This window comes from Strix aluco, chromosome 24 (genome assembly GCF_031877795.1).
Source record: "Strix aluco isolate bStrAlu1 chromosome 24, bStrAlu1.hap1, whole genome shotgun sequence".
In the NCBI taxonomy this organism is placed as follows: domain Eukaryota; kingdom Metazoa; phylum Chordata; class Aves; order Strigiformes; family Strigidae; genus Strix; species Strix aluco.
The window spans coordinates 4,117,678-4,138,584 of NC_133954.1; the positions used below are offsets into that span (position 1 = coordinate 4,117,678).

A 20,907-nucleotide genomic window follows, 5' to 3' on the forward strand; every position below is an offset into this window, starting at 1 on the left:
CAAAATTGTCCTCAGAGCAGCGTTAGTGTTGCAGCAGGTGTCAAACCCTCCCAGCAGAAGCCCACCTGCGTGCATCAATGAGCAACCATCAGAGAGAGATGTGGGGAGCAAGAGAAAAGGATGAGGCATGTCCTCTCACATGGGAGTCCTTGGGCACACTCGGGCAAGAACCTTGAGAGCGGTACCCATTTCCTGACAACTTTGCCACAAGCCATCCCCCAGGAGTGACCCAGGTGCACATCACCTGACCGCACGGGATGCCACCAGCACTTGAGCTGAGTCTCCCGCCTGCGCTGACGTGTTTCTGCCCCGGAAATCCTTAGGGCTCTCATCCCGGCAGAAGCTTACAGAAGCCTTTGGATGGGAAAGCACGTGGCATAAGCCAGGAAATGAAAAGGCAGCCGTGCAGGAAGCCAGGACACAGCCCATACCATTAGCTGGGATGGTTTGCATTTGGCATGAGCTTGTCAGAAAATTATTACTTCCACAAAGGGTGCCTCTGGGCCTGAGGCAGTGCAGGACTACTATAAAAGACAGCCCAGCGCTCTGCTCTCTCATCCGCTTCTCTCGCCTCCTTCTCCCTGGGAATCAGGTGAGTGTGAAGCCTCTTGTCCTCCTCCTTCAAGATGAGGTCTTTCCTCCAGTCTCAGCTGATGTGGGCTGTCCTAGCCCAGGGCTGGGAGCTGCTTCTCATGGGAGAGGGAAGGGGAGAGAAGGTCTTGTGCAGAGAGGGGCTGGGACTGTGTTGAGGTGGCTCCTGGGTTTTGAGCTGGGCAGCGTACGCTGGGCCAGGAGGTGCCTTGGCTCCTCTGCGGTTGGGTGCAGTGCGGCTTCTCACGTGTCCCCGTTTCCTGCTTCCCACTACCCTCTCTCCCAGGTGCACCTCCGGCCCCGAGACATGTCCTGCTGCAACCCGTGCGTGCCCTGCTGCCAGCCCTGTGGCCCAACCCCGCTGGCCAACAGCTGCAATGAGCCCTGTGTCAGGCAGTGCCAGAACTCCACCGTCGTCATCGAGCCCTCCCCCGTGGTGGTGACCCTGCCCGGCCCCATCCTCAGCTCCTTCCCACAGAACACTGTTGTGGGCTCTACCACCTCCGCTGCCGTTGGCAGCATCCTCAGCTGTGACGGAGTGCCCATCAACTCTGGGGGCTTTGACCTCTCCTGCATTACCAGCCGCTACTGTGGCAGAAGGTGCCCCCCCTGCTAAAGGTGCTGGCAACACCCTCGGGCAAGAACCTCCCAAGACCTCAGAACATGGTGCTGGACAGGAGATAGAGCTTCGGGGCCTTGTATGAAGGGCTTCGGGCCACTCTTTCCTTCCTCCACTCTCCTCTCTCTCTCTTGCCTTGCCTGTCACCACCTCCCAACGCCAGCCGAGCAGGGACCTGGTGGACTCCCTCCTTCTGCAGGACAGGCCGACACACACCCTGCAGGAGCTCCACCGCATCTCGGTGCCTGCCCCTGGTGCTCCCTGTCAGCCACCTCCTTTCCTTCTTTAGACTCATTAAAGTTGTGCTGCATCCAAGCCTGGGCCTCCGAGTCCTCCTTCCTTCTGAGGCAACTTTTTCCGACCGCTTTTCCTTGCAGCTATGGGAGACATCCCTGGCTACGCCACAGCCAATGGCCATGAGTCAGAACATGGCTCCAAAGGGTGGCAGGAGTGGGGATGGGAAACAACAATGCCTGGGGACAGCCCCACAACCTCACCTCCCCATTCCCCTCCCCTACATTACCCGATCTGGCGTCTGTGGCCAGCGCACACGGGCACAGGCAGATGAGACAGGAACCCAGCTGCTGTCCAGACGTGCAGGCCTGAGGTAATTCACGAGTTAGGACTGGTAGCAGCCACACTCAGGCTACGCACTGCAGTCCCCACTCCCTGTAAACCCAACAGCCCCAAAAGGCTCTCACGGCTTCTTTGAGGTGTCCCTCTTCCCTGTGCAGTCAACTTGCGGCTTCACTATTAATGCCAACGCTTAGGTATGCTTTCCAGTGGTACTTGAAAATTTCCTGTCAGACCTTGGCATTGAGCCCCGGGTAATGCTCTAAATCCTGGCATTCCTCAGGTGACCCCCACAGGCAGCTCCATGGGTCAAGCATCTGTTGTGCCCTACGGACACGGCGGCGCAGCACAGGTACCAACCCATCCATGGCAAAATCGCTGGGGATGACGCTGCCTGGACTCAGCTTCCCTGGCTCCTCAAGACCTCCGTGGCAGGGCCAGACCAAGCTCTGCTCACACCACCACTGCTCCTCACATGCAGGCCAGGGCCTTCCCAGCACTGCAGTTTTTGCTGTTCCCTGCCTGCAGTATACGTCTCGCTAGGTGAACAAGGCTAAGAAACAAAAACGTTATTAGCCCTGCAGCACCCCATTTTCTCTGAGAAGTATGTGGGTCTTGATTGCAATACACCCTTTCAGTGAGGAAATTTTTCCTGCTATCCAATCTAAACCTCCCCTGGCACAACTTGAGGCTGTTTCTTCTCTTCCTATCGCTTGTTACTTGGGAAAAGAGACAGACACCCACCTCGCTACAACCTCCTTTCAGCTAGTTGTAGAGAGCAACAGGGTCTCTCCCCTGAGCCTCCTTTTCTCCAGACTAAGCAAGCCCTCTTCCCTCTATCATGTAGACCGTGGTTGGAGATTTCAGCAAGTGTGACTCGGAAGAGGAGAGAACGCTGCCAATGTCTTTGCCCAAGGGAACTAAACTATGGTTGGACACCCACTAAGCTGAGCATCCTTCTGGAGCGATTAGCTCATTCATGGAAACGTGAAATTCATTTACCATCTTGTCAAGTGAAAGACCCACACCTGTCGCTTGTTCTTCAGGGGAACCAGCCTGACGTGGGCAGGAGAAATCAGCTTGGCTAGAGCCCAGACACAACTCCTCCTCGCCTTCCCACCCTTCTCCAGAAGGAGGAGGTGTGGCATGCATCCAAGGGCAAGGACAGCTCGGGCAAGTCCACTGTTCTTCCGTCACACCTGTACAGTGCCCCGTGCAGCCCCAGCGGTCCGTTGCACAGATTTGCAGGGCTGAGGTGCCTCGCAGAGTGCACATCCCCAACTCCCATCAGACAGTCACCTCCAGGACAGCCCACAGATACCCATCGCTTGAGCGACTACTTCCCTAAGGGGACTGTGTCCCACGCAGGACCCGTGTTACAGCAAAGCAAACCAGTAAGAGGGAAAGAGAAGCAGTAGAAAAGAACAAGGAACAGAGAGAGTACAGAAGAAGGAAGCTGTTATGGCCCGACCCCAACCTCCTGTACTGCCTGTTGCCTCAGCAAAGGGACTGATTTGTTATAACCTGCTGTGACGACAAGTGGAATGCAGACTAGGAACGGGGAAGAGACATGTCTGGAGCGAAGCTTCTGCTGGGGAAGGGGCATGAAATGTGTGCTTGCCTAAGTGTTTTAAATGTTTGTCATCTTTGTTTCCCAACACCCAAACCAGTATTTCAATATTTAAAGTTCAGTTCCCCAAGTCAAGTCCCTTTTGCCTCCAACAGTAGCTGGTGAGTGATTTCCCTGTCTTTATTTTGACCCACAAGTGTTCTTGCTCTTGTTCTTGCTATTTTCTCCCCCATCCCGCTGAGGCAGGGGGAGCTAGTGAGCCGCTGTGTGGGTGCTGGACTGCTAGCTGGGGCCAGCCCAGCACAAGCACTGGGGCACATTCCCCACGAGGGCACACTTGGCCCCAGCGCCCGTGAGCCCACCATACATCTGCTGCCTTGAGCCCTCCGAGCAGGCACCTCAGCAACTGGAGAGGCTGCCTTCTTGCTCAGCGGCTCTGACGTGTCTGGCCGCGGGGCAGGGGGAAGGCAACTTCTGGAATCTTTTTGTCACTTTGCTGAGAACACGGCAGCTTTTTTGGCAGAGAAAGATGATGGATCAACAGTCTGCTGGAGATAACGTGAGAGACTTCAGCTCTAGCAGTCAAGCCGTATCTGGCAGATACATTCTGTGGATCTTACTCTACGTGTTTCTTGCCGTCCTTCTCGACCTGTGTCTTGAGTCCCCCCACACCTCCGAGAACGTTGTACCAGCGCGGCAGAAAACTGCCAGTAATAGTCTTGAACTGGCTTTGTCTTCAGCGGGGAAGGGCGGCAGAAGGCCGAGTGAACCCACTCCACTCACAGACACTGAAACTGTGTCATCCTTAACTTTGTCTTTGCTCTTTCTTCCTTTTTTCCCTTGTCATGCCTATATATAGGGGAAGGAAAAAGTTGGACAGCTTCCCCTTAGATCAGCAGCCACAGGCAAAGTCCCAGGAAAGAGGCAAATAACATCTTGATATTGTCCAGTTTTTGTCGGTCTCCGTCTTCAGAGAAGAGAAACCCAGTTTGTGTCACCGAGGATTGATATGCATCCGATTATTAACAGCGATCGCGATGAAGCCATGACAAACTTGAGCGCAATGGCAGTGTGTCTGTCTATGTGTAGGCACAGAGGTAACTTATGTCTTTGCAGAGCATAGTGCTTTGACAGCTACAAGGAACAAAAGCAAATCGATGAAGTCTCAAAATATTTCCCACAGTACCTTGTTCTTCCGTAGAGCGTAAACACTGTTGGAACTGAGAAGGCTGCAGCTTCATGCTCTACATTCTAAGGACAGCTCACAGCACCTGCGCACTAATGATGGTTCGGGGATGTGTAAAAATTGCTCCGTGGTGCATAAGCAGAACTTCCTTTGCTATGGGGATTACAAAACACTGCGTACACGTGTGCTGTGTGAAACTGGAGGGGGCTTGGTCTGCACAGCGTCATTGCTGGTGTCCCAGCCTCAGCAATGGGCATTTCTGCTTGTCCCAGAAACACAAGCTTCTGCAGCCGTGGGAGTACAAGAGTGAGGCCTTGTTCCGTACAGAGGAGCCAGGGGTGGTCCCAGAGCCCCTAGGAAGATGACCAGGCCACTAGACAGCTCTAAGCGTTCATGTCATTATTGCTCGGGTATCTGAGGACATCTCCAACCACAAAGGAGTTGCCAAACGCCCTCTACGGGAGGATGTCTGGCCCCTGAAAAGATGGGGCCATGCATACCACTGTGGCTGCAGACATGATGTTTTAGCTACCCTCGATCCAAATTACCTCCCCTTCCTGACAGGGGAGGTAGAGAGGCTGGAAAGCAGTGGGGTGGACTCCCATCAGGCTCACTGCAAGAGAAATTTGGAGAAACAGAAATGGGAGGTTCGATGCCACCAAAGGGGCTCAGGTCCAAGAAACATCAGGAGAAGGACAAGAGGGAGCGCCCAGGAAGTGCCTGGGGAAGAGAAGAGAAAGGGCTCAAAAGTAAAAAATCACCCCAACAAAAAGGGGTGAAGGGTCTTGCTTGTAGAGCACATGGGGGCAGTTCCTTCCTGGGCATGCTCAAAGCTCAGGTGCCAAGTTCCCCAGCAGCTCTGAGGAGCAGCTCAACAGTGACTGGAACAGAGACCCTGGGCAGTAAGCGTCCCACCACGCCACAGCCTTTTTATGCTCCTCACTGTGCCACGCTCTCAGGCCGTGAACCACAGAGCTCCTGAGCCAGCAGCAAAGTCTCCTTGGCTGCACACGCCCTGCCCGGACGTGAGTTGTTCCCAAGGACAGAGGAGCTCCCCAAGCAGTTCAGTGAAACCCAGTCTGTGCACCGTACCGGGAGCCTTGTGGAGGACGCTGGACTCAAGGAGTTAGTGAGCCGGAGAAACCCATGTCTTCTTGCTTGGCCCTTGCGCTTAAGGCTTGAGAAGCCCCGGTGCTGGCATGAGGACCACTGTAAGGGAATCTGCTGCAGTGCCCCATGCTGGCCTGTGCTGCGCACCGGCGGGTGTTATGACAGAGATAATGCCCCAGCCTGTCAGGAGAAGACGTATGGTCTGGTTTGTTACACAGAATAAACGGCACCTCCACATGAGAGGGAGGAGGAACGCCTCCACGGTCAGGATCTGCGCAGGGTGCCTTGGGAACATCTGTCGGGGCACCATCTGCTGCTGCACAGATGTGGGGTTTCCAGCATGTGAAGAGATGGAAGATTTACCCAGTATCTATATTACTTTTTAAATCTTATCTTACTAAAAGAACTTTTTGACTTTGTCATTTGTTGTGAGCAAGGTGAAAGAACCTCATGGGTCAAGATAAAGGCAGGGACATCTGTTACCAGTTATGCAAGTCATAATCATGCAAAACTCTGTATGCTCACATAAAGCCAGCATAGAGTCAAGCACAAACAAAAACACATGTGCAGGAACACAACAACAGCTGGGGACACTTCTGAGGAGATGCTGGGGACCACACTGGCAGAACCGTCCTCAGGTGCCCCAGGGAAGGACCGGGCCCCAGACATGCTCCTGGTCTCGCCTGAGGACCTGCAGACACTACACAGAGAAGGGCATGAGGCAAATGAGCCCAGCAAAATTGTCCTCAGAGCAGCGTTAGTGTTGCAGCAGGTGTCAAACCCTCCCAGCAGAAGCCCACCTGCGTGCATCAATGAGCAACCATCAGAGAGAGATGTGGGGAGCAAGAGAAAAGGATGAGGCATGTCCTCTCACATGGGAGTCCTTGGGCACACTCGGGCAAGAACCTTGAGAGCGGTACCCATTTCCTGACAACTTTGCCACAAGCCATCCCCCAGGAGTGACCCAGGTGCACATCACCTGACCGCACGGGATGCCACCAGCACTTGAGCTGAGTCTCCCGCCTGCGCTGACGTGTTTCTGCCCCGGAAATCCTTAGGGCTCTCATCCCGGCAGAAGCTTACAGAAGCCTTTGGATGGGAAAGCACGTGGCATAAGCCAGGAAATGAAAAGGCAGCCGTGCAGGAAGCCAGGACACAGCCCATACCATTAGCTGGGATGGTTTGCATTTGGCATGAGCTTGTCAGAAAATTATTACTTCCACAAAGGGTGCCTCTGGGCCTGAGGCAGTGCAGGACTACTATAAAAGACAGCCCAGCGCTCTGCTCTCTCATCCGCTTCTCTCGCCTCCTTCTCCCTGGGAATCAGGTGAGTGTGAAGCCTCTTGTCCTCCTCCTTCAAGATGAGGTCTTTCCTCCAGTCTCAGCTGATGTGGGCTGTCCTAGCCCAGGGCTGGGAGCTGCTTCTCATGGGAGAGGGAAGGGGAGAGAAGGTCTTGTGCAGAGAGGGGCTGGGACTGTGTTGAGGTGGCTCCTGGGTTTTGAGCTGGGCAGCGTACGCTGGGCCAGGAGGTGCCTTGGCTCCTCTGCGGTTGGGTGCAGTGCGGCTTCTCACGTGTCCCCGTTTCCTGCTTCCCACTACCCTCTCTCCCAGGTGCACCTCCGGCCCCGAGACATGTCCTGCTGCAACCCGTGCGTGCCCTGCTGCCAGCCCTGTGGCCCAACCCCGCTGGCCAACAGCTGCAATGAGCCCTGTGTCAGGCAGTGCCAGAACTCCACCGTCGTCATCGAGCCCTCCCCCGTGGTGGTGACCCTGCCCGGCCCCATCCTCAGCTCCTTCCCACAGAACACCGTTGTGGGCTCTACCACCTCCGCTGCCGTTGGCAGCATCCTCAGCTGTGACGGAGTGCCCATCAACTCTGGGGGCTTTGACCTCTCCTGCATTACCAGCCGCTACTGTGGCAGAAGGTGCCCCCCCTGCTAAAGGTGCTGGCAACACCCTCGGGCAAGAACCTCCCAAGACCTCAGAACATGGTGCTGGACAGGAGATAGAGCTTCGGGGCCTTGTATGAAGGGCTTCGGGCCACTCTTTCCTTCCTCCACTCTCCTCTCTCTCTCTTGCCTTGCCTGTCACCACCTCCCAACGCCAGCCGAGCAGGGACCTGGTGGACTCCCTCCTTCTGCAGGACAGGCCGACACACACCCTGCAGGAGCTCCACCGCATCTCGGTGCCTGCCCCTGGTGCTCCCTGTCAGCCACCTCCTTTCCTTCTTTAGACTCATTAAAGTTGTGCTGCATCCAAGCCTGGGCCTCCGAGTCCTCCTTCCTTCTGAGGCAACTTTTTCCGACCGCTTTTCCTTGCAGCTATGGGAGACATCCCTGGCTACGCCACAGCCAATGGCCATGAGTCAGAACATGGCTCCAAAGGGTGGCAGGAGTGGGGATGGGAAACAACAATGCCTGGGGACAGCCCCACAACCTCACCTCCCCATTCCCCTCCCCTACATTACCCGATCTGGCGTCTGTGGCCAGCGCACACGGGCACAGGCAGATGAGACAGGAACCCAGCTGCTGTCCAGACGTGCAGGCCTGAGGTAATTCACGAGTTAGGACTGGTAGCAGCCACACTCAGGCTACGCACTGCAGTCCCCACTCCCTGTAAACCCAACAGCCCCAAAAGGCTCTCACGGCTTCTTTGAGGTGTCCCTCTTCACTGTGCAGTCAACTTGCGGCTTCACTATTAATGCCAACGCTTAGGTATGCTTTCCAGTGGTACTTGAAAATTTCCTGTCAGACCTTGGCATTGAGCCCCGGGTAATGCTCTAAATCCTGGCATTCCTCAGGTGACCCCCACAGGCAGCTCCATGGGTCAAGCATCTGTTGTGCCCTACGGACACGGCGGCGCAGCACAGGTACCAACCCATCCATGGCAAAATCGCTGGGGATGACGCTGCCTGGACTCAGCTTCCCTGGCTCCTCAAGACCTCCGTGGCAGGGCCAGACCAAGCTCTGCTCACACCACCACTGCTCCTCACATGCAGGCCAGGGCCTTCCCAGCACTGCAGTTTTTGCTGTTCCCTGCCTGCAGTATACGTCTCGCTAGGTGAACAAGGCTAAGAAACAAAAACGTTATTAGCCCTGCAGCACCCCATTTTCTCTGAGAAGTATGTGGGTCTTGATTGCAATACACCCTTTCAGTGAGGAAATTTTTCCTGCTATCCAATCTAAACCTCCCCTGGCACAACTTGAGGCTGTTTCTTCTCTTCCTATCGCTTGTTACTTGGGAAAAGAGACAGACACCCACCTCGCTACAACCTCCTTTCAGCTAGTTGTAGAGAGCAACAGGGTCTCTCCCCTGAGCCTCCTTTTCTCCAGACTAAGCAAGCCCTCTTCCCTCTATCATGTAGACCGTGGTTGGAGATTTCAGCAAGTGTGACTCGGAAGAGGAGAGAACGCTGCCAATGTCTTTGCCCAAGGGAACTAAACTATGGTTGGACACCCACTAAGCTGAGCATCCTTCTGGAGCGATTAGCTCATTCATGGAAACGTGAAATTCATTTACCATCTTGTCAAGTGAAAGACCCACACCTGTCGCTTGTTCTTCAGGGGAACCAGCCTGACGTGGGCAGGAGAAATCAGCTTGGCTAGAGCCCAGACACAACTCCTCCTCGCCTTCCCACCCTTCTCCAGAAGGAGGAGGTGTGGCATGCATCCAAGGGCAAGGACAGCTCGGGCAAGTCCACTGTTCTTCCGTCACACCTGTACAGTGCCCCGTGCAGCCCCAGCGGTCCGTTGCACAGATTTGCAGGGCTGAGGTGCCTCGCAGAGTGCACATCCCCAACTCCCATCAGACAGTCACCTCCAGGACAGCCCACAGATACCCATCGCTTGAGCGACTACTTCCCTAAGGGGACTGTGTCCCACGCAGGACCCGTGTTACAGCAAAGCAAACCAGTAAGAGGGAAAGAGAAGCAGTAGAAAAGAACAAGGAACAGAGAGAGTACAGAAGAAGGAAGCTGTTATGGCCCGACCCCAACCTCCTGTACTGCCTGTTGCCTCAGCAAAGGGACTGATTTGTTATAACCTGCTGTGACGACAAGTGGAATGCAGACTAGGAACGGGGAAGAGACATGTCTGGAGCGAAGCTTCTGCTGGGGAAGGGGCATGAAATGTGTGCTTGCCTAAGTGTTTTAAATGTTTGTCATCTTTGTTTCCCAACACCCAAACCAGTATTTCAATATTTAAAGTTCAGTTCCCCAAGTCAAGTCCCTTTTGCCTCCAACAGTAGCTGGTGAGTGATTTCCCTGTCTTTATTTTGACCCACAAGTGTTCTTGCTCTTGTTCTTGCTATTTTCTCCCCCATCCCGCTGAGGCAGGGGGAGCTAGTGAGCCGCTGTGTGGGTGCTGGACTGCTAGCTGGGGCCAGCCCAGCACAAGCACTGGGGCACATTCCCCACGAGGGCACACTTGGCCCCAGCGCCCGTGAGCCCACCATACATCTGCTGCCTTGAGCCCTCCGAGCAGGCACCTCAGCAACTGGAGAGGCTGCCTTCTTGCTCAGCGGCTCTGACGTGTCTGGCCGCGGGGCAGGGGGAAGGCAACTTCTGGAATCTTTTTGTCACTTTGCTGAGAACACGGCAGCTTTTTTGGCAGAGAAAGATGATGGATCAACAGTCTGCTGGAGATAACGTGAGAGACTTCAGCTCTAGCAGTCAAGCCGTATCTGGCAGATACATTCTGTGGATCTTACTCTACGTGTTTCTTGCCGTCCTTCTCGACCTGTGTCTTGAGTCCCCCCACACCTCCGAGAACGTTGTACCAGCGCGGCAGAAAACTGCCAGTAATAGTCTTGAACTGGCTTTGTCTTCAGCGGGGAAGGGCGGCAGAAGGCCGAGTGAACCCACTCCACTCACAGACACTGAAACTGTGTCATCCTTAACTTTGTCTTTGCTCTTTCTTCCTTTTTTCCCTTGTCATGCCTATATATAGGGGAAGGAAAAAGTTGGACAGCTTCCCCTTAGATCAGCAGCCACAGGCAAAGTCCCAGGAAAGAGGCAAATAACATCTTGATATTGTCCAGTTTTTGTCGGTCTCCGTCTTCAGAGAAGAGAAACCCAGTTTGTGTCACCGAGGATTGATATGCATCCGATTATTAACAGCGATCGCGATGAAGCCATGACAAACTTGAGCGCAATGGCAGTGTGTCTGTCTATGTGTAGGCACAGAGGTAACTTATGTCTTTGCAGAGCATAGTGCTTTGACAGCTACAAGGAACAAAAGCAAATCGATGAAGTCTCAAAATATTTCCCACAGTACCTTGTTCTTCCGTAGAGCGTAAACACTGTTGGAACTGAGAAGGCTGCAGCTTCATGCTCTACATTCTAAGGACAGCTCACAGCACCTGCGCACTAATGATGGTTCGGGGATGTGTAAAAATTGCTCCGTGGTGCATAAGCAGAACTTCCTTTGCTATGGGGATTACAAAACACTGCGTACACGTGTGCTGTGTGAAACTGGAGGGGGCTTGGTCTGCACAGCGTCATTGCTGGTGTCCCAGCCTCAGCAATGGGCATTTCTGCTTGTCCCAGAAACACAAGCTTCTGCAGCCGTGGGAGTACAAGAGTGAGGCCTTGTTCCGTACAGAGGAGCCAGGGGTGGTCCCAGAGCCCCTAGGAAGATGACCAGGCCACTAGACAGCTCTAAGCGTTCATGTCATTATTGCTCGGGTATCTGAGGACATCTCCAACCACAAAGGAGTTGCCAAACGCCCTCTACGGGAGGATGTCTGGCCCCTGAAAAGATGGGGCCATGCATACCACTGTGGCTGCAGACATGATGTTTTAGCTACCCTCGATCCAAATTACCTCCCCTTCCTGACAGGGGAGGTAGAGAGGCTGGAAAGCAGTGGGGTGGACTCCCATCAGGCTCACTGCAAGAGAAATTTGGAGAAACAGAAATGGGAGGTTCGATGCCACCAAAGGGGCTCAGGTCCAAGAAACATCAGGAGAAGGACAAGAGGGAGCGCCCAGGAAGTGCCTGGGGAAGAGAAGAGAAAGGGCTCAAAAGTAAAAAATCACCCCAACAAAAAGGGGTGAAGGGTCTTGCTTGTAGAGCACATGGGGGCAGTTCCTTCCTGGGCATGCTCAAAGCTCAGGTGCCAAGTTCCCCAGCAGCTCTGAGGAGCAGCTCAACAGTGACTGGAACAGAGACCCTGGGCAGTAAGCGTCCCACCACGCCACAGCCTTTTTATGCTCCTCACTGTGCCACGCTCTCAGGCCGTGAACCACAGAGCTCCTGAGCCAGCAGCAAAGTCTCCTTGGCTGCACACGCCCTGCCCGGACGTGAGTTGTTCCCAAGGACAGAGGAGCTCCCCAAGCAGTTCAGTGAAACCCAGTCTGTGCACCGTACCGGGAGCCTTGTGGAGGACGCTGGACTCAAGGAGTTAGTGAGCCGGAGAAACCCATGTCTTCTTGCTTGGCCCTTGCGCTTAAGGCTTGAGAAGCCCCGGTGCTGGCATGAGGACCACTGTAAGGGAATCTGCTGCAGTGCCCCATGCTGGCCTGTGCTGCGCACCGGCGGGTGTTATGACAGAGATAATGCCCCAGCCTGTCAGGAGAAGACGTATGGTCTGGTTTGTTACACAGAATAAACGGCACCTCCACATGAGAGGGAGGAGGAACGCCTCCACGGTCAGGATCTGCGCAGGGTGCCTTGGGAACATCTGTCGGGGCACCATCTGCTGCTGCACAGATGTGGGGTTTCCAGCATGTGAAGAGATGGAAGATTTACCCAGTATCTATATTACTTTTTAAATCTTATCTTACTAAAAGAACTTTTTGACTTTGTCATTTGTTGTGAGCAAGGTGAAAGAACCTCATGGGTCAAGATAAAGGCAGGGACATCTGTTACCAGTTATGCAAGTCATAATCATGCAAAACTCTGTATGCTCACATAAAGCCAGCATAGAGTCAAGCACAAACAAAAACACATGTGCAGGAACACAACAACAGCTGGGGACACTTCTGAGGAGATGCTGGGGACCACACTGGCAGAACCGTCCTCAGGTGCCCCAGGGAAGGACCGGGCCCCAGACATGCTCCTGGTCTCGCCTGAGGACCTGCAGACACTACACAGAGAAGGGCATGAGGCAAATGAGCCCAGCAAAATTGTCCTCAGAGCAGCGTTAGTGTTGCAGCAGGTGTCAAACCCTCCCAGCAGAAGCCCACCTGCGTGCATCAATGAGCAACCATCAGAGAGAGATGTGGGGAGCAAGAGAAAAGGATGAGGCATGTCCTCTCACATGGGAGTCCTTGGGCACACTCGGGCAAGAACCTTGAGAGCGGTACCCATTTCCTGACAACTTTGCCACAAGCCATCCCCCAGGAGTGACCCAGGTGCACATCACCTGACCGCACGGGATGCCACCAGCACTTGAGCTGAGTCTCCCGCCTGCGCTGACGTGTTTCTGCCCCGGAAATCCTTAGGGCTCTCATCCCGGCAGAAGCTTACAGAAGCCTTTGGATGGGAAAGCACGTGGCATAAGCCAGGAAATGAAAAGGCAGCCGTGCAGGAAGCCAGGACACAGCCCATACCATTAGCTGGGATGGTTTGCATTTGGCATGAGCTTGTCAGAAAATTATTACTTCCACAAAGGGTGCCTCTGGGCCTGAGGCAGTGCAGGACTACTATAAAAGACAGCCCAGCGCTCTGCTCTCTCATCCGCTTCTCTCGCCTCCTTCTCCCTGGGAATCAGGTGAGTGTGAAGCCTCTTGTCCTCCTCCTTCAAGATGAGGTCTTTCCTCCAGTCTCAGCTGATGTGGGCTGTCCTAGCCCAGGGCTGGGAGCTGCTTCTCATGGGAGAGGGAAGGGGAGAGAAGGTCTTGTGCAGAGAGGGGTTGAGACTGTGTTGAGGTGGCTCCTGGGTTTTGAGCTGGGCAGCGTACGCTGGGCCAGGAGGTGCCTTGGCTCCTCTGCGGTTGGGTGCAGTGCGGCTTCTCACGTGTCCCCGTTTCCTGCTTCCCACTACCCTCTCTCCCAGGTGCACCTCCGGCCCCGAGACATGTCCTGCTGCAACCCGTGCGTGCCCTGCTGCCAGCCCTGCGGCCCAACCCCGCTGGCCAACAGCTGCAATGAGCCCTGTGTCAGGCAGTGCCAGAACTCCACCGTCGTCATCGAGCCCTCCCCCGTGGTGGTGACCCTGCCCGGCCCCATCCTCAGCTCCTTCCCACAGAACACCGTTGTGGGCTCTACCACCTCCGCTGCCGTTGGCAGCATCCTCAGCTGTGACGGAGTGCCCATCAACTCTGGGGGCTTTGACCTCTCCTGCATTACCAGCCGCTACTGTGGCAGAAGGTGCCCCCCCTGCTAAAGGTGCTGGCAACACCCTCGAGCAAGAACCTCCCAAGACCTCAGAACATGGTGCTGGACAGGAGATAGAGCTTCGGGGCCTTGTATGAAGGGCTTCGGGCCACTCTTTCCTTCCTCCACTCTCCTCTCTCTCTCTTGCCTTGCCTGTCACCACCTCCCAACGCCAGCCGAGCAGGGACCTGGTGGACTCCCTCCTTCTGCAGGACAGGCCGACACACACCCTGCAGGAGCTCCACCGCATCTCGGTGCCTGCCCCTGGTGCTCCCTGTCAGCCACCTCCTTTCCTTCTTTAGACTCATTAAAGTTGTGCTGCATCCAAGCCTGGGCCTCCGAGTCCTCCTTCCTTCTGAGGCAACTTTTTCCGACCGCTTTTCCTTGCAGCTATGGGAGACATCCCTGGCTACGCCACAGCCAATGGCCATGAGTCAGAACATGGCTCCAAAGGGTGGCAGGAGTGGGGATGGGAAACAACAATGCCTGGGGACAGCCCCACAACCTCACCTCCCCATTCCCCTCCCCTACATTACCCGATCTGGCGTCCGTGGCCAGCGCACACGGGCACAGGCAGATGAGACAGGAACCCAGCTGCTGTCCAGACGTGCAGGCCTGAGGTAATTCACGAGTTAGGACTGGTAGCAGCCACACTCAGGCTACGCACTGCAGTCCCCACTCCCTGTAAACCCAACAGCCCCAAAAGGCTCTCACGGCTTCTTTGAGGTGTCCCTCTTCCCTGTGCAGTCAACTTGCGGCTTCACTATTAATGCCAACGCTTAGGTATGCTTTCCAGTGGTACTTGAAAATTTCCTGTCAGACCTTGGCATTGAGCCCCGGGTAATGCTCTAAATCCTGGCATTCCTCAGGTGACCCCCACAGGCAGCTCCATGGGTCAAGCATCTGTTGTGCCCTACGGACACGGCGGCGCAGCACAGGTACCAACCCATCCATGGCAAAATCGCTGGGGATGACGCTGCCTGGACTCAGCTTCCCTGGCTCCTCAAGACCTCCGTGGCAGGGCCAGACCAAGCTCTGCTCACACCACCACTGCTCCTCACATGCAGGCCAGGGCCTTCCCAGCACTGCAGTTTTTGCTGTTCCCTGCCTGCAGTATACGTCTCGCTAGGTGAACAAGGCTAAGAAACAAAAACGTTATTAGCCCTGCAGCACCCCATTTTCTCTGAGAAGTATGTGGGTCTTGATTGCAATACACCCTTTCAGTGAGGAAATTTTTCCTGCTATCCAATCTAAACCTCCCCTGGCACAACTTGAGGCTGTTTCTTCTCTTCCTATCGCTTGTTACTTGGGAAAAGAGACAGACACCCACCTCGCTACAACCTCCTTTCAGCTAGTTGTAGAGAGCAACAGGGTCTCTCCCCTGAGCCTCCTTTTCTCCAGACTAAGCAAGCCCTCTTCCCTCTATCATGTAGACCGTGGTTGGAGATTTCAGCAAGTGTGACTCGGAAGAGGAGAGAACGCTGCCAATGTCTTTGCCCAAGGGAACTAAACTATGGTTGGACACCCACTAAGCTGAGCATCCTTCTGGAGCGATTAGCTCATTCATGGAAACGTGAAATTCATTTACCATCTTGTCAAGTGAAAGACCCACACCTGTCGCTTGTTCTTCAGGGGAACCAGCCTGACGTGGGCAGGAGAAATCAGCTTGGCTAGAGCCCAGACACAACTCCTCCTCGCCTTCCCACCCTTCTCCAGAAGGAGGAGGCGTGGCATGCATCCAAGGGCAAGGACAGCTCGGGCAAGTCCTCTGTTCTTCCGTCACACCTGTACAGTGCCCCGTGCAGCCCCAGCGGTCCGTTGCACAGATTTGCAGGGCTGAGGTGCCTCGCAGAGTGCACATCCCCAACTCCCATCAGACAGTCACCTCCAGGACAGCCCACAGATACCCATCGCTTGAGCGACTACTTCCCTAAGGGGACTGTGTCCCACGCAGGACCCGTGTTACAGCAAAGCAAACCAGTAAGAGGGAAAGAGAAGCAGTAGAAAAGAACAAGGAACAGAGAGAGTACAGAAGAAGGAAGCTGTTATGGCCCGACCCCAACCTCCTGTACTGCCTGTTGCCTCAGCAAAGGGACTGATTTGTTATAACCTGCTGTGACGACAAGTGGAATGCAGACTAGGAACGGGGAAGAGACATGTCTGGAGCGAAGCTTCTGCTGGGGAAGGGGCATGAAATGTGTGCTTGCCTAAGTGTTTTAAATGTTTGTCATCTTTGTTTCCCAACACCCAAACCAGTATTTCAATATTTAAAGTTCAGTTCCCCAAGTCAAGTCCTTTTGCCTCCAACAGTAGCTGGTGAGTGATTTCCCTGTCTTTATTTTGACCCACAAGTGTTCTTGCTCTTGTTCTTGCTATTTTCTCCCCCATCCCGCTGAGGCAGGGGGAGCTAGTGAGCCGCTGTGTGGGTGCTGGACTGCTAGCTGGGGCCAGCCCAGCACAAGCACTGGGGCACATTCCCCACGAGGGCACACTTGGCCCCAGCGCCCGTGAGCCCACCATACATCTGCTGCCTTGAGCCCTCCGAGCAGGCACCTCAGCAACTGGAGAGGCTGCCTTCTTGCTCAGCGGCTCTGACGTGTCTGGCCGCGGGGCAGGGGGAAGGCAACTTCTGGAATCTTTTTGTCACTTTGCTGAGAACACGGCAGCTTTTTTGGCAGAGAAAGATGATGGATCAACAGTCTGCTGGAGATAACGTGAGAGACTTCAGCTCTAGCAGTCAAGCCGTATCTGGCAGATACATTCTGTGGATCTTACTCTACGTGTTTCTTGCCGTCCTTCTCGACCTGTGTCTTGAGTCCCCCCACACCTCCGAGAACGTTGTACCAGCGCGGCAGAAAACTGCCAGTAATAGTCTTGAACTGGCTTTGTCTTCAGCGGGGAAGGGCGGCAGAAGGCCGAGTGAACCCACTCCACTCACAGACACTGAAACTGTGTCATCCTTAACTTTGTCTTTGCTCTTTCTTCCTTTTTTCCCTTGTCATGCCTATATATAGGGGAAGGAAAAAGTTGGACAGCTTCCCCTTAGATCAGCTGCCACAGACAAAGTCCCAGGAAAGAGGCAAATTACATCTTGATATTGTCCAGTTTTTGTCGGTCTCCGTCTTCAGAGAAGAGAAACCCAGTTTGTGTCACCGAGGATTGATATGCATCCGATTATTAACAGCGATCGCGATGAAGCCATGACAAACTTGAGCGCAATGGCAGTGTGTCTGTCTATGTGTAGGCACAGAGGTAACTTATGTCTTTGCAGAGCATAGTGCTTTGACAGCTACAAGGAACAAAAGCAAATCGATGAAGTCTCAAAATATTTCCCACAGTACCTTGTTCTTCCGTAGAGCGTAAACACTGTTGGAACTGAGAAGGCTGCAGCTTCATGCTCTACATTCTAAGGACAGCTCACAGCACCTGCGCACTAATGATGGTTCGGGGATGTGTAAAAATTGCTCCGTGGTGCATAAGCAGAACTTCCTTTGCTATGGGGATTACAAAACACTGCGTACACGTGTGCTGTGTGAAACTGGAGGGGGCTTGGTCTGCACAGCGTCATTGCTGGTGTCCCAGCCTCAGCAATGGGCATTTCTGCTTGTCCCAGAAACACAAGCTTCTGCAGCCGTGGGAGTACAAGAGTGAGGCCTTGTTCCGTACAGAGGAGCCAGGGGTGGTCCCAGAGCCCCTAGGAAGATGACCAGGCCACTAGACAGCTCTAAGCGTTCATGTCATTATTGCTCGGGTATCTGAGGACATCTCCAACCACAAAGGAGTTGCCAAACGCCCTCTACGGGAGGATGTCTGGCCCCTGAAAAGATGGGGCCATGCATACCACTGTGGCTGCAGACATGATGTTTTAGCTACCCTCGATCCAAATTACCTCCCCTTCCTGACAGGGGAGGTAGAGAGGCTGGAAAGCAGTGGGGTGGACTCCCATCAGGCTCACTGCAAGAGAAATTTGGAGAAACAGAAATGGGAGGTTCGATGCCACCAAAGGGGCTCAGGTCCAAGAAACATCAGGAGAAGGACAAGAGGGAGTGCCCAGGAAGTGCCTGGGGAAGAGAAGAGAAAGGGCTCAAAAGTAAAAAATCACCCCAACAAAAAGGGGTGAAGGGTCTTGCTTGTAGAGCACATGGGGGCAGTTCCTTCCTGGGCATGCTCAAAGCTCAGGTGCCAAGTTCCCCAGCAGCTCTGAGGAGCAGCTCAACAGTGACTGGAACAGAGACCCTGGGCAGTAAGCGTCCCACCACGCCACAGCCTTTTTATGCTCCTCACTGTGCCACGCTCTCAGGCCGTGAACCACAGAGCTCCTGAGCCAGCAGCAAAGTCTCCTTGGCTGCACACGCCCTGCCCGGACGTGAGCTGTTCCCAAGGACAGAGGAGCTCCCCAAGCAGTTCAGTGAAACCCAGTCTGTGCACCCTACCGGGAGCCTTGTGGAGGACGCTGGACTCAAGGAGTTAGTGAGCCGGAGAAACCCATGTCTTCTTGCTTGGCCCTTGCGCTTAAGGCTTGAGAAGCCCCGGTGCTGGCATGAGGACCACTGTAAGGGAATCTGCTGCAGTGCCCCATGCTGGCCTGTGCTGCGCACCGGCAGGTGTTATGACAGAGATAATGCCCCAGCCTGTCAGGAGAAGACGTATGGTCTGGTTTGTTACACAGAATAAACGGCACCTCCACATGAGAGGGAGGAGGAACGCCTCCACGGTCAGGATCTGCGCAGGGTGCCTTGGGAACATCTGTCGGGGCACCATCTGCTGCTGCACAGATGTGGGGTTTCCAGCATGTGAAGAGATGGAAGATTTACCCAGTATCTATATTACTTTTTAAATCTTATCTTACTAAAAGAACTTTTTGACTTTGTCACTTGTTGTGAGCAAGGTGAAAGAACCTCATGGGTCAAGATAAAGGCAGGGACATCTGTTACCAGTTATGCAAGTCATAATCATGCAAAACTCTGTATGCTCACATAAAGCCAGCATAGAGTCAAGCACAAACAAAAACACATGTGCAGGAACACAACAACAGCTGGGGACACTTCTGAGGAGATGCTGGGGACCACACTGGCAGAACCGTCCTCAGGTGCCCCAGGGAAGGACCGGGCCCCAGACATGCTCCTGGTCTCGCCTGAGGACCTGCAGACACTACACAGAGAAGGGCATGAGGCAAATGAGCCCAGCAAAATTGTCCTCAGAGCAGCGTTAGTGTTGCAGCAGGTGTCAAACCCTCCCAGCAGAAGCCCACCTGCGTGCATCAATGAGCAACCATCAGAGAGAGATGTGGGGAGCAAGAGAAAAGGATGAGGCATGTCCTCTCACATGGGAGTCCTTGGGCACACTCGGGCAAGAACCTTGAGAGCGGTACCCATTTCCTGACAACTTTGCCACAAGCCATCCCCCAGGAGTGACCCAGGTGCACATCACCTGACCGCACGGGATGCCACCAGCACTTGAGCTGAGTCTCCCGCCTGCGCTGACGTGTTTCTGCCCCGGAAATCCTTAGGGCTCTCATCCCGGCAGAAGCTTACAGAAGCCTTTGGATGGGAAAGCACGTGGCATAAGCCAGGAAATGAAAAGGCAGCCGTGCAGGAAGCCAGGACACAGCCCATACCATTAGCTGGGATGGTTTGCATTTGGCATGAGCTTGTCAGAAAATTATTACTTCCACAAAGGGTGCCTCTGGGCCTGAGGCAGTGCAGGACTACTATAAAAGACAGCCCAGCGCTCTGCTCTCTCATCCGCTTCTCTCGCCTCCTTCTCCCTGGGAATCAGGTGAGTGTGAAGCCTCTTGTCCTCCTCCTTCAAGATGAGGTCTTTCCTCCAGTCTCAGCTGATGTGGGCTGTCCTAGCCCAGGGCTGGGAGCTGCTTCTCATGGGAGAGGGAAGGGGAGAGAAGGTCTTGTGCAGAGAGGGGCTGGGACTGTGTTGAGGTGGCTCCTGGGTTTTGAGCTGGGCAGCGTACGCTGGGCCAGGAGGTGCCTTGGCTCCTCTGCGGTTGGGTGCAGTGCGGCTTCTCACGTGTCCCCGTTTCCTGCTTCCCACTACCCTCTCTCCCAGGTGCACCTCCGGCCCCGAGACATGTCCTGCTGCAACCCGTGCGTGCCCTGCTGCCAGCCCTGCGGCCCAACCCCGCTGGCCAACAGCTGCAATGAGCCCTGTGTCAGGCAGTGCCAGAACTCCACCGTCGTCATCGAGCCCTCCCCCGTGGTGGTGACCCTGCCCGGCCCCATCCTCAGCTCCTTCCCACAGAACACCGTTGTGGGCTCTACCACCTCCGCTGCCGTTGGCAGCATCCTCAGCTGTGACGGAGTGCCCATCAACTCTGGGGGCTTTGACCTCTCCTGCATTACCAGCCGCTACTGTGGCAGAAGGTGCCCCCCCTGCTAAAGGTGCTGGCAACACCCTCGGGCAAGAACCTCCCAAGACCTCAGAACATGGTGCTGGACAGGAGATAGAGCTTCGGGGCCTTGTATGAAGGGCTTCGGGCCACTCTTTCCTTCCTCCACTCTCCTCTCTCTCTCTTGCCTTGCCTGTCACCACCTCCCAACGCCAGCCGAGCAGGGACCTGGTGGACTCCCTCCTTCTGCAGGACAGGCCGACACACACCCTGCAGGAGCTCCACCGCATCTCGGTGCCTGCCCCTGGTGCTCCCTGTCAGCCACCTCCTTTCCTTCTTTAGACTCATTAAAGTTGTGCTGCATCCAAGCCTGGGCCTCCGAGTCCTCCTTCCTTCTGAGGCAACTTTTTCCGACCGCTTTTCCTTGCAGCTATGGGAGACATCCCTGGCTACGCCACAGCCAATGGCCATGAGTCAGAACATGGCTCCAAAGGGTGGCAGGAGTGGGGATGGGAAACAACAATGCCTGGGGACAGCCCCACAACCTCACCTCCCCATCCCCTCCCCTACATTACCCGATCTGGCGTCCGTGGCCAGCG

At 54.7% G+C, this 20,907-nt stretch overlaps 3 protein-coding genes across 3 annotated transcripts; all 3 read left to right on the forward strand.

The window, feature by feature from the left end:
- The first annotated feature begins 7,282 nt into the window (after window positions 1–7,282).
- Window positions 7,283–7,591, forward strand: LOC141934193 (feather keratin Cos1-1/Cos1-3/Cos2-1). Its single transcript, XM_074849531.1, has one exon. It carries the CDS (start codon window positions 7,283–7,285, stop codon window positions 7,589–7,591), a length of 309 nt encoding a protein of 102 aa, XP_074705632.1.
- Window positions 7,592–13,666: 6,075 nt separating this feature from the next.
- Window positions 13,667–13,975, forward strand: LOC141934192 (feather keratin Cos1-1/Cos1-3/Cos2-1). Its single transcript, XM_074849529.1, has one exon. It carries the CDS (start codon window positions 13,667–13,669, stop codon window positions 13,973–13,975), a length of 309 nt encoding a protein of 102 aa, XP_074705630.1.
- Window positions 13,976–20,049: 6,074 nt separating this feature from the next.
- LOC141934191 (feather keratin Cos1-1/Cos1-3/Cos2-1) lies at window positions 20,050–20,358 on the forward strand. Its single transcript, XM_074849528.1, has one exon. The coding sequence runs from the start codon at window positions 20,050–20,052 to the stop codon at window positions 20,356–20,358; it is 309 nt and encodes a 102-aa protein (XP_074705629.1).
- Window positions 20,359–20,907: the final 549 nt, after the last annotated feature.